The 12,842-nt window shown below is 41.9% G+C and overlaps 1 protein-coding gene across 1 annotated transcript in view; it reads right to left on the bottom strand.

The window, feature by feature from the left end:
* Positions 1–12,842, bottom strand: part of il1rapl1b (interleukin 1 receptor accessory protein-like 1b) — a 313,259-nt gene that overhangs the window by 21,275 nt on the left and 279,142 nt on the right. Inside the window, exons 8-9 of the mRNA XM_017458332.3 lie at positions 12,632–12,777; positions 1,074–1,220 (exon numbers count right to left, since the gene is read on the bottom strand). Of these exons, the coding sequence (XP_017313821.1) occupies positions 1,074–1,220; positions 12,632–12,777 (293 nt within the window). The remainder of the gene's footprint in view (positions 1–1,073; positions 1,221–12,631; positions 12,778–12,842) is intronic.

Here is a 12,842-nt window from a genome sequence, read left to right as displayed (position 1 = left end):
TATCCCGCTAGAAAATGTACTGTGAAAGTAAACAAAGTTACTGTTTTTAAGTGTAATCAAGTACTTAAAATACTTAAAATAACGTCATGCTTCATGTTTCAAAGTAAATTCTATTACTTGTCCAAAACTAATTAAAAGATGATTTTTTGGTTCAAAGTATGCCATTTTGACTAAAAATCTCATTCAATCTCGGTAGTTTTGCAATATTTACAATTAGATATAATTTGTCTTGCTGCCTAGCCAGTTATGTTAGCTACTGGAACTGATTCTAGTCTATTGTGGTATTAGCAAAGAACTTTTAAAACCATACCAAGCTAATGTGCGCAAATTAGCGAAACCTACCTCAACCTGCTTCAAATTAGATGGGGTTCATACCTTCTAGGGAGGCAAAGGAGGCATCTAAGGAGACAACCACCGCAGTGCAGTGGTTCCGTAGTACCATCTACCAAAGTACATGGATAGCTACAGCTACAGATTAACTACACTGTGTAGCATGAGAAGGTCACAGCAGGTGATGAACTGGCATGATTCCTGTTTGTCATATCTACAATGAAGAACTTGACTGGATGTTAAACTGAACCCATTCAATTGATGTACAGTCTTTGGTTGGATGAGAGAATTAAGTACTTGTTTAGGTCTAAATACAAATGTAAAGAGTAAAATGTGAGGGTTTTTATTCCTGGACATAAAACTGGGCATATCAAAAAGTGGTAGGGACATGTCTCCAGTGTCCATAACGTTGAAGGTGTTATGTATCTTAAGGCAGCCTCAAATCCCTTCATAGACATGCTACAGACCTGCAAAACCTATTGTAGTAGCAGCAGTGAATAGAGCATCTAATGTTTCTATACTTTCTACACTCAAATCACTCAAATTCTACTGACTTTTAATTCTACTTAGCATTGTTAGCATTTGTATATACATGTTGCTCATATTCAGTGTTTGTGTCTATCACAATTAAATTCACACACAACAGTCAATAAAAATTAATGTAGCAAATAAACCTTTTGTATAAACCATTTATTACTCCTATTGTTAAAGCATATAGAGGTCTTAAGTCATCGCTGTCTTACCGCCATCCAAGTCCTCGCTGCCAAAGTGGTTCCTATAAAAGAGCATGAGCTCAATTCTGTAGCATTTGTACAGGGTGACCAGGAAGACGAGCAAGAGGAAAATGGCACCCAGTCCACCGGCCAGCTCCACTGTGTACATGAGCTCTGCTGAGAAACACACAGAGAGAGGACAAGACGAGAAGAGAAGAGAGATTTATTTACAACGTGCACAACAACCTCGCTATTGAGTTAACATTTGACCGAGAAAAAAAGACTCCACAGCTATTCCTTAGGTAGCTGCTTGAGTAGAAGCCTGTTAGACAATACTCCCCTGACACCAACACCCCCCCCCCCCCCCACACACACACACACACACTTTGTGGTACTGTAAATGGAAACACTGCTTGTGAGCAGCTTCCTGCGGTCCACAAAGATTCAACAGGATCAAATGTTTAGCGTTCATGCGGCCAGTTTTATCGATGATCGAACTCTCCTCGCAGCCTCAATATCCATCATCCTAGTGGGCTCGACAACATCCATAAAAGCTGAGCAAGGCAATACTCCAGTGTCTGAATGTGGATAGAGTGTAATGTAGAGGGAGGCGACACCCGACCGGAGGAAGTGATGCAGAAAAGGATGTAAGCCATTCTGCCAATTAGACATAGTTAAGGCACATTTCCCCATGTTAAAGAACCACACTTGTGTAGCTTTGTTGCAAAGAATGAATTGCAACGGTCCAAATCCTCCAAAACCACTTAAGGAAAATTGATTTAGGTCTAACTCATCACTGCTTCAATTGCCAGTTTCCAATATGGCTACTGCTAGGATACGTGTAGCATGCAGATAGAATACAGGGGCTAAAAAGGAACTGGACTGTGTGTGTGTGTGTGTGTGTGTGTGTGTGTGTGTGTGTGTGTGTGTGTGTGTGTGAGAGAGAGAGAGATGCTTTCAGGCTTTGCAGCTGGATGTTTCAGACTGTATGCATGGCCCATCAGCTGACTAATGTTTGCTTGTTCTAGTATGCACTGCATTTGTCTCAATTCATCACATAAACCCATACAAGCTCATTTCAGACCACAATGGCCAGAAAGCAACAAGGATTCACACACACACACACACACACACACACACACACACACACACACACACACACACACACACACTATGCATATAGGTCCACACGATAACACAGGCATAAAAGCTGCACATGTTCGTAGAGCCACACTATATTACTAACTTCATCTAGCTTCTGTCCCTATTCTTTTCTTTTTCCTCCTCTCACTCTCCTCTTTCTAACATCCGTCCTAAAGATCCGTTGTGTTCTAACCATATCTGCCACGTCCATCACTGACCCGTCCATCACCGCTGCTCTCTCTCTTTCTGTCCATCGCTCGTCCTCTCTCCTCCTGACTGCTGTGTAGATTAAGACAAATTATCTGTGAACTGGCAGGTCTATGCTTCACTGATGTGCCAATAGATTTTACAAAGCCACTTGGTGTTGTATGATTCATCCTTCCTCTCTCTCTCTCTTTCTCTCTCTCTCTATTAGATGGAGCTGCTGCCATCTCGATCTGTCAGAGCTGATATTTGGACAGCGGCTGCTGAGGAATCAGTCACTGCTATTTGCTCTCTTCTAGGAAAGGAGAATGCAGGGATGACTCAGGAAAGAAGCTGAAAGGAGGAGGGGGGGGGGGACGAGAGGGGGAAGATGGATGTGGTTCATTGTTTGGAGGCTTAGTGTCATGCAAATGGAAAAGGAGCTAGCTGATTTGCCTTCCTGACACAGAATGCATCTTGTGTGTTTGTGTGGCTGGGAAAAAAAGAAGAAGAAGAAGATAATGCTTTGTTTAATGCTTGCAAACACACAGCTCTCAGTGAGGAAACAGTTCACATGCTGAGAGTCAAAAGCTGTACCGAAGCCTGTAAATTTTATCATTAATTTGTCTTCTAACGCAGTATTTGTCTTTATTTTTGGTATAGTGCTCACTAAAATTGAATTAAATTGCCTTATCCTTGATGCAAGTCCTATAGTCCTATAGTCTTTCATATGGGCCTAATCCTCCATCCATCTTCTGTACCACTTATCCTTCACAGGGTCACAGGAAGCCTGGAGCCTATGCCAGGGCGGGGGACACCCTGGACATGGTGCCAACCCATCACAGGTCACAATCGCTCACACATTACAGACAATTTAGAAATGCCAATCAGCCTACAGCGCATGTCTTTGGACTTGGGGAGGAAACCGGAGAATCCGGCGGAAACCCAGAGGCACAGGGAGAACATGCAAACTCCACACACACAGGGCGGAGGTGGGAATCAAACCCCTGACCCCGGAGGTGAGATCCAAACATGCAAACCACTATCTTCACTGCAGGATTAAGCTGATAAACATGCAGTGAGCATCTACACACACGTTTTCAACTTTACGTAGTGTCCTCCACTCTTATTGTCTCATCCACAATCACAATCATAATCTCATCCACAATCATAATCTCATCCACAATCATAATCTCATCCACAATCATAATCTCATCCACAATCACAATCTCATCCACAATCACAATCACAATCTCATCCACAATCACAATCACAACCTCATCCACAATCACAATCTCATCCACAATCACAATCACAACCTCATCCACAATCATAATCTCATCCACAATCACAATCTCATCCACAATCACAATCACATCCACAATCATAATCTCATCCACAATCACAATCACATCCACAATCACAATCTCATCCACAATCACAATCACAATCTCATCCACAATCACAATCACAATCTCATCCACAATCACAATCTCATCCACAATCACAATCACATACACAATCACAACCTCATCCACAATCACAATCACATCCACAATCACAATCTCATCCACAATCACAATCACAATCACATACACAATCACAATCACAACCTCATCCACAATCATAATCTCATCCACAATCACAATCACATCCACAATCACAATCTCATCCACAATCACAATCACAATCTCATCCACAATCACAATCTCATCCACAATCACAATCACATCCACAATCACAATCACAATCACATCCACAATCACAATCTCATCCACAATCACAATCACAATCTCATCCACAATCACAATCTCATCCACAATCACAATCTCATCCACAATCACAATCACATCCACAATCACAATCACAATCACATCCACAATCACAATCACATCCACAATCACAATCACAATCTCATCCACAATCACAATCACATCCACAATCACAATCTCATCCACAATCACAATCACAATCACATACACAATCACAATCACAACCTCATCCACAATCATAATCTCATCCACAATCACAATCTCATCCACAATCACAATCACAATCTCATCCACAATCACAATCTCATCCACAATCACAATCACATCCACAATCACAATCACAATCACATCCACAATCACAATCTCATCCACAATCACAATCACAATCTCATCCACAATCACAATCTCATCCACAATCACAATCTCATCCACAATCACAATCACATCCACAATCACAATCACAATCACATCCACAATCACAATCACATCCACAATCACAATCACAATCTCATCCACAATCACAATCACATCCACAATCACAATCTCATCCACAATCACAATCTCATCCACAATCACAATCACAATCTCATCCACAATCACAATCACAATCTCATCCACAATCACAATCACAATCTCATCCACAATCACAATCACAATCACATACACAATCACAACCTCATCCACAATCACAATCACATCCACAATCACAATCTCATCCACAATCACAATCACAATCACATACACAATCACAACCTCATCCACAATCACAATCACATCCACAATCACAATCTCATCCACAATCACAATCACAATCTCATCCACAATCACAATCACAATCTCATCCACAATCACAATCACAATCACATACACAATCACAACCTCATCCACAATCACAATCACATACACAATCACAATCTCATCCACAATCACAATCACAATCTCATCCACAATCACAATCACAACCTCATCCACAATCACAATCATAATCTCATCCACAATCACAATCTCATCCACAATCACAATCACATCCACAATCACAATCTCATCCACAATCACAATCACAATCTCATACACAATCACAATCACAATCACATACACAATCACAATCTCATCCACAATCACAATCACAATCATAATCTCATCCACAATCATAATCGCATCCACAATCACAATCACATCCACAATCATAATCTCATCCACAATCACAATCACAATCTCATCCACAATCACAATCACAATCTCATCCACAATCACAATCACAATCTCATCCACAATCACAATCACAATCTCATCCACAATCACAATCACAATCACATACACAATCACAACCTCATCCACAATCACAATCTCATCCACAATCATAATCTCATCCACAATCATAATCTCATCCACAATCATAATCTCATCCACAATCATAATCTCATCCACAATCACAATCACAATCTCATCCACAATCACAATCTCATCCACAATCACAGTTCAGCCATCTTTACTTTGCACTCAAAATGAAGAGGCTGTCTAATGTGCTGCAAAACCAAGTCACCATAGACACCTCTGGTGCCATTAAAAACTTATTATAGGTGCTGTCAGTGCCAGGTGATGCAATGAAAACAACAATTATCAAAAGAATGCAGGCAGAGGTGGCAGTACACCAAGTGCTTGCATAATGGTAACACACGCGCTGAGCAAAAGCCCAAAAGATTTACAATGGGCCAGGTCACTCAGTCGGCTAGAACGCGTCAATCGGCAGAGGCGAGAGAAAAGAACAGCAGAGGGGATTTGGGTGAGTCAACCTTCCTAAAAAACACATTTATAGACTGCTTGAGATGTTTTTTCCATCTATCCACAGGCACTAATGAAAAATGATTCTAACTCACATAATGTTTTGTATGTGAGAGTCATTCATTCATTCATCCTCTGTAACCACTTTATCCTGTTCACAGTGATCACAGTGGATCCATCCATCCATCTTCTACCGCTTACACCTTTCAGGCTCACGGGGGAACCTGGAGCCTATCCCAGGGAGCATGGGGCACAAGGCAAGGTACACCCTGGACAGGGTGCCAGTCCATCGCACAATCACATACACGCTCACACACCCATTCATACACTACGGACACTTTAGACATGCAATCAGCAAACGTGCTAACCATTAAGCCACCGTGCGCTCCTGATCACAGTGGATCTACTGCCTAATCCTGAGAATACACCCTTGATAGGACACCCAATCAATATGTATAAACATTCACATCTAGGGACAATGTGGCATAGCTAAGTAGGTTGGAGTAGTAATCCACATGTTTCTGGGAGCCGGGAGGAAACTGGAGAACCTGGAGGAAACCCTCACAGACAGAAGGAAAACAGATGGAACTCCATTAGTGTGAGCTCAGTATCAATGCTTGAGCCGTGTTTCTGCAACGCTACCCACTGTACCACCATGCCACCCGTGTACGAGTTTAACAACGGCTATTTCAGAGGTTTTTAGAAACTCAAGGAATGTTCAGGGGGAAAAACAACAACATCCTAAACGGCCAAACAATAGAGTAAAGCTGATCCAAAAGTCAATAGTGAGCATTAAGATACACAATGAGCTGAGAGGAAAAGTTCATTACTTCTAACAGCCATTAAACAGGAAAAAAGGGAATGGGGTCATTCTTTCAAATGGCACGAATTGCAGCATGGATGAGTGCCGTAGCTAATTAAGTTTAAAAGAGAAAGCAATATGTAACAGGTAGAAATGCATCTTCAAAGCATCTTTGTTCTCTAATTTGAACACATCCTCTAATTAGATGGCCTATTTTTCAGACTCTCTGGGGCTGAAGGGCTCTTAAAAGAAAAGAGAGAGAGTGAGAGAGAGAGAGCGAGAGAGAGAGAGAGAGAGAGAGAGAGAGAGAAAGAGAGAGAGAGTGCATGAACATATATAATGTGGCAGCTATGTGTGTGTGTGTGTGTGTGTGTGTGTGTGTGTGTGTGTGTGTGTGTGTGTGTGTGTGTGTGTGTGTGTGCACCTGTTTAATTCTAATAATTATTCTGGACTATAGAGACTTAGAGACTGTAAAAACGTACAGATTTCTACACAGACAACATGACAGTGCCGCAGTAGATCTGAAACCCATTAATACTGCAGCATTACACTTATGAAATAAACATCTGAGCATGGGATGTGAACTCCGTGTCTTCAGTGCAGAAGATTAAGAACCAAGAGCTCCAGAGATGTTTCCGCGAATTTTTGGAGTAAATCCTTTCCATATGCTGCATCAAATGAACGCTCCTGGTGGGGAAAAAAGACTCTACAGTTAGAATTATGCAGTCGATCTGTGTTAACCACCGTGGCTTCACTGGGTAATAACATTCAGAGCACAACATCTTGTTCCACTGCTCTGCTGATCTCGCTTTGAGGCCTAATGATTTGTGCTCACTACAGTGTCTGAAAAATGTTTTGAAATATTAAAATCTGCATGGCAAATTAATTTCTCCAGTTACAGAATGACAGGATTTTAGAATTACTCCCTCTTTGGCAGAAAAATGCTACTGCAGGCTACTTACAGAGCATGTAGAATCAAGGATATCTGGGTATCAAGGACAAATCTTCTGACTATCGTTCACTAGCTTCCTTCCAATTAGAGACCAAATAAACATCAAATTGGTCTTGTCTGTCACTGTGTAGTCGGGCTTCTTTTATGCCTAAAGTTGGAGCACATTAAGGCTTGACATACTTGTGTATAATGTATGCGTACAAATTTCACGCCAGTTTTGACCTGAAGTTCATTCCACCACTGAGGAACAGTTAGTGTGAAGGTTCTGGAAAGGGGTCTTGAGCCACGCTGAGTAGGTACTACTAAGCTTCGGTCGTTGATTGATCGCAGGGGAACGTAAGCATTCAGGAGAGAGTTGAGGTAGGGGGCGCTGTTCAAGACAAGGTCTTGTACGTGATCATAAAGGCCTTGAATTTGATGCGGGCGGCTACAGGAAGCCAGTGGAGGGAGATGAAGAGGGGTGTGACATGGGTTCTCTTGGGCTGGTTGAAGACGAGGCGTGCTGCTGCATTCTGAATCATCTGAAGGGGTTTGATGGAGCTGCTGGGAGGCCCGAGAGTAGTGAGTTGCAGTAGTCCAGTTCTGATACGACAAGAGCCTGGACTAGTAGCTGTGTAGCCTGTTCGGTGAGATAGGGTCTGACACCCCTGACACAGATGGAATGGAAACGTCCAACACTTGTAAAGGGGTTATTTTACATTTTAACATCTCCAAACACGTGATTAATTACGAATCAGAACCTAGGTGGATCGGGACAAAGTCATCTTCATTAACTCTATTTGTTTGGGGGACACCTTTGGCCAAACAGGCCTATTCCACGTTCTAGAACTGAACCAGAACAGCTTCCGCAGGCATGGCCTCAGGAAATGCCTCAGGAAATGAAAACTCTTTGAACACTGATTCCCTGTTCTTCATTACATTACACGGACAAAATGGACAAAGCTTATTGTTACATTCTGTCAATAATCTCATAAATAGTCCCAGCTACTTACTGCATTTCCTGTGGAAGCTCAAGAAGTTTGCTCTGACCCCTAACATCCTTTATAACTTCTTCTGCTGTTCCACAGACAGCATCCTGACTTTCTGCATCACTGCATGGTGCGGCACTTTTCTCCGCCCGCAACCGCAAGGCTCTCCTTAGACTGGTGAGAACAGCAGAACTCATCACAGGTAACAGACTCGCAACTTTACAGGACATCTACCGGACACGGTGCCCGAGGAAGGCTCACAAAATCACCTCAGTCCTCAGTCACTCAGCACACAATCTGTTTTCCCGACTGCCATCTGGCAAGTGTTTTTAGAGCATCCAGTCACGGACAAGCAGGATGAAGAACAGTTTTACCTTCAGGTGATGAAGTTTCTAAATAGCTCTAGAGCCTGTAGCCCAATTCCTTCCTCTGTTCCCAGTGTCACCATGTCAACTTACATGTCCACTGTACTCTACACCTTACTTTAGCACGGTACGAGCTACACTACTCATATTGTTTTCCCACCTACTTATATTATATAATGTGTTTTTCTATATTGTCGTATTATACTCTACCTGTCTTCATTCTATTTTAATCACTGTATCGCCATTAGCATTTCAATGTCTTGTGTGAAGTGATAATAAATAAACTTGCCATCACTTTCCAAAAGCTCAAACAAACCCACCACGGGATACGAAAATCTGCAACAGACTCAAACATGTGTATAGTAGAGGGTCTTCCATTAGTCATGTTGTTCACGTCGTTCAAGATAATAACCATCATTTTGTTAATCATTTCAATCATGACACATCTACATGCTTCCCACACTGTTGACTGAGATGAGTGTCATATTGTCTCTGTTTGTGGACAGATGGGTGACAAATTATAGGGGGAAACGTCTTAGTAATGTGCGGGCCACCATGAAGTGTCTGAATAGCTTCACTGCACTCCGGCACTGCAACTCTGAACGCCGTTCTTTCAAACGATGTTCCCTCGGTTAGTGTTTTGCCAACTGATCGTCATGGAGGGCGCCGTCACTAACATGTCCCTCCAAAAATCTCACATAGCTGTCCAATTTGGATGAGAGCTGGTAAATGTGAAGGTCAAAGCATATCATTTCCATCCTCATCGAATTGTTCACTGAGCCCTCATGGTGGTGTGGATGAGTCACGCAAGACGAATAGATATCAGAAGAGAAATGCTTCTTCTTCGGATAAAGGTGATCAGTCAGAAGAACTTTGGATTGATTCGCAGTGACGTGTCAGTAAAATAAATAAATAAATAAATAAATGTCTTCCACAGCGCAACCCAGCCATCGTTGTTCCCTTTAATTCGTCAGACGTGCGAATGTACTGTACATGTTCAGCACTTTGGATAAAAATAAAATGCACTGGTTTAAACTTACTTCCTGTAAAACCCTGCTGCACACAGAAGAAGGAAATCGACAAGACCAAACCAAACATGATCGCTCATAACAAGGGTGGTGAATAGAAAATGATGAGTCAAATGTTAAATATAGAGTGTCTGCAGTTTTGAGATCAAGGACAGAGAGAGAGAGAGAGAGAGAGACTCTGAAAAGGATGAAAGAAATAAAGTATAACTACTTTTGCATAAAAATTGAAAAGACGCAGTCCCTGCAGCTTGTCAGGCACAACGAGCATAGCGAAGCACTTCTGACTTTTATTCAGTGAGCATTCGAAGTCATGAACGACCACCAGTGGGGCTCGTTTTAACTTTTAGAAAGGCCACACACACACGTGTAATAATACAGAAGATGAATAAGCACTTCTTTGTTCTTGGACAAGAAGCTGTCAGTCATGGCTGATTCTCAGGCTGTGGATGGCGTTAATATTTAAACAGGCAGATATGGATGTAGTATTATTCACTGCACCAGACCACCCAGTTTCTGCCTTGTTAAAAATATAGAGACAATTTTAAATCGCCGAGATTTAAGATTCATAAATCAGAGTAACGTTTATAGCCTTGTAGGTCTGTTATGGCCTCCTAGCACATGATTCCGCCTACGGGAAAATATATATCTCTCATGTTAAATGCACACTTAACCTCATTCTCCAGAGCGGTGCAGCGGTTAGCCTGTATACCGTGTCGACCGTACCAAAGCCATGACCCTGTGGGGGGAGGTAGGTGATTGATTGGGGTGAAAAAGGCTCACGATCGTAGATTTTGGTGGGGCAGGACGACATTAATAACGATATAACCTCAAATAAATTGAAATCAAAAGGCTTGACTTGTGCTATAAGATGCCATCTACTCCATTTTTAGAGTAGTAGACAGCTGATGAAGTCATCCAGAAAAAAGTCCAGCAGAATGTTTTCAGTGGTTTTAGATATGCGTTTGTACCTGTGTTTAATATAACAGATGCGCTTACCAGCTTTCAGAAAATTTTCCAGCCCTACAAGATTTCAAAAACTTTACAGACCTGAAACGAACCCAAAATTATTTCGCCCACACATTTCTGGTGAAAGAACTCCTGTTATCCACTGACAATCCTGCTTTCCCTCTCCAAATCTTTGCAATACTGTACAGTATATATTACAATAGACATAGTTCTGTACATCATACATGTTAGGTTTTGTGCTATAAAACAAGATTGAACTTTATTTTTTGTATTTCTGCTTTTCAATAAGCGCCATCTACTGTCAGGGAATGAATTTGTACTCTCATTCAGCGCATCGCCCGCGTTTAACGCCTGGGTGTGAACATAAAAAAAAAAAAAAACCTGCTGAAAAACGGACCGTTTAACACGCTGCGAAAAACCGGCGATGTACTGTATAGGGTGCTGCTCTGCTCCATCTGCCCGCCATTGCTCACCATCATAATGTTTAACGTTCGCTTCGTAGACGCTCTGCTAAATTTTTCATCTGACTTGACTAGTTCATTAGTGATCTGAACACATACATCTGCATTATAGCACTTCTATTGACTCCAAATAAAAGCATCTGCATTTGTTGATGCATAATTAAAATTTCCTGCAGGTATCAAACTGGGCACAGTCTTTATGCCGGTCCAGCTGCATCACAAGTGGCCTCCATCCATCCCACGCTGACATTGAACACACACTGCAGGAGATTCCATTACCAGAAGACCCTGAGGCTCTGGACCTGCCGAGCAGCGTACAACAGCGCCGAGGACAGGCCTGCGCCGAGCTAAATATGCTGTGAAAAATAGACGGCTCCAAAACAGATTAAATGCAATCTACCCACTCGTACGCTCTCTTTCTCTCCACGGAACCGAAACAGAGATGAAAGTGGCCATGGATTTGTTGTTTCCTTTGTATTGCTATTTCTTACCCCTTAACAATCCTTCCAGATGTGAATTCAAACCTCTTGCCAAAGAATGAGTGCAACCATTTTGATTATAGAGTATCACTGAAAGGCAAGGAGAGAGCAGGAATCGAAGAAAGTCGCTCATAAATGCATACAGGATGTCACTTAGCAACAATGGTAACTATGCTGTTTGGCTTAGAGACCCTACATAGGACCATTGGGGACTCACAAAAAGCAGAAAAAAATATAAAAACAGCAGTCCTTGAGCAAGGTCACTTACAGATATTTGACTTTTGTGCTAAGAAGATGTGCTTGGCAGGAATTAATTTCAATTGGTTAAAGCTGTTTTTTTTTTTTTTTTTTTTTTTTTTTTTTAAATCTTGTTTGTTAATCACTGGTAACCAATCAAATGTGGGTAAACAAACTAGGCAACACACTGGTTGAATGTCTGGGTTGATAAAATATGGTGGAATCACAGTGATGAATCACATTGACCTTTTATGAACATCATCATGGTTGATGACACAATCACTGTGTTTTTTTGACACGTATACAGTCATCTGCTGTGTATGTGCGTTACGTTAACCAATCACGAAGAAGCATTTCGAGCGACCGTAAAATCTTCACATGCTTCATGTGCATCAGAGTTTATTCATGTGTTAGCAAGAGTGTGTGTCTGTTTTGTGTCTGGTTTCTTACCGCGCTTGGTGAGCAGGACGTTTGCTTGCCGTCTGCCGTTCCCGTTCTCCACAAAACACGTGTAGTTACCCAGGTCTGTTTCTTCTAAGGCATCTATGGTCAGAGAGATGGACACTTCCTGTTCTCCCAGGTGCTTCCGTAGAGTCCTACAGGACAGTGATGTGCACGAAAAAGGATGCCATTACTTCAGAACGGATCCGGACTAGTATTA

The sequence above is a fragment of the Ictalurus punctatus genome, chromosome 27 (assembly GCF_001660625.3).
Source record: "Ictalurus punctatus breed USDA103 chromosome 27, Coco_2.0, whole genome shotgun sequence".
Taxonomy (NCBI): domain Eukaryota; kingdom Metazoa; phylum Chordata; class Actinopteri; order Siluriformes; family Ictaluridae; genus Ictalurus; species Ictalurus punctatus.
This window is presented reverse-complemented; position numbering and strand designations above follow the sequence as displayed.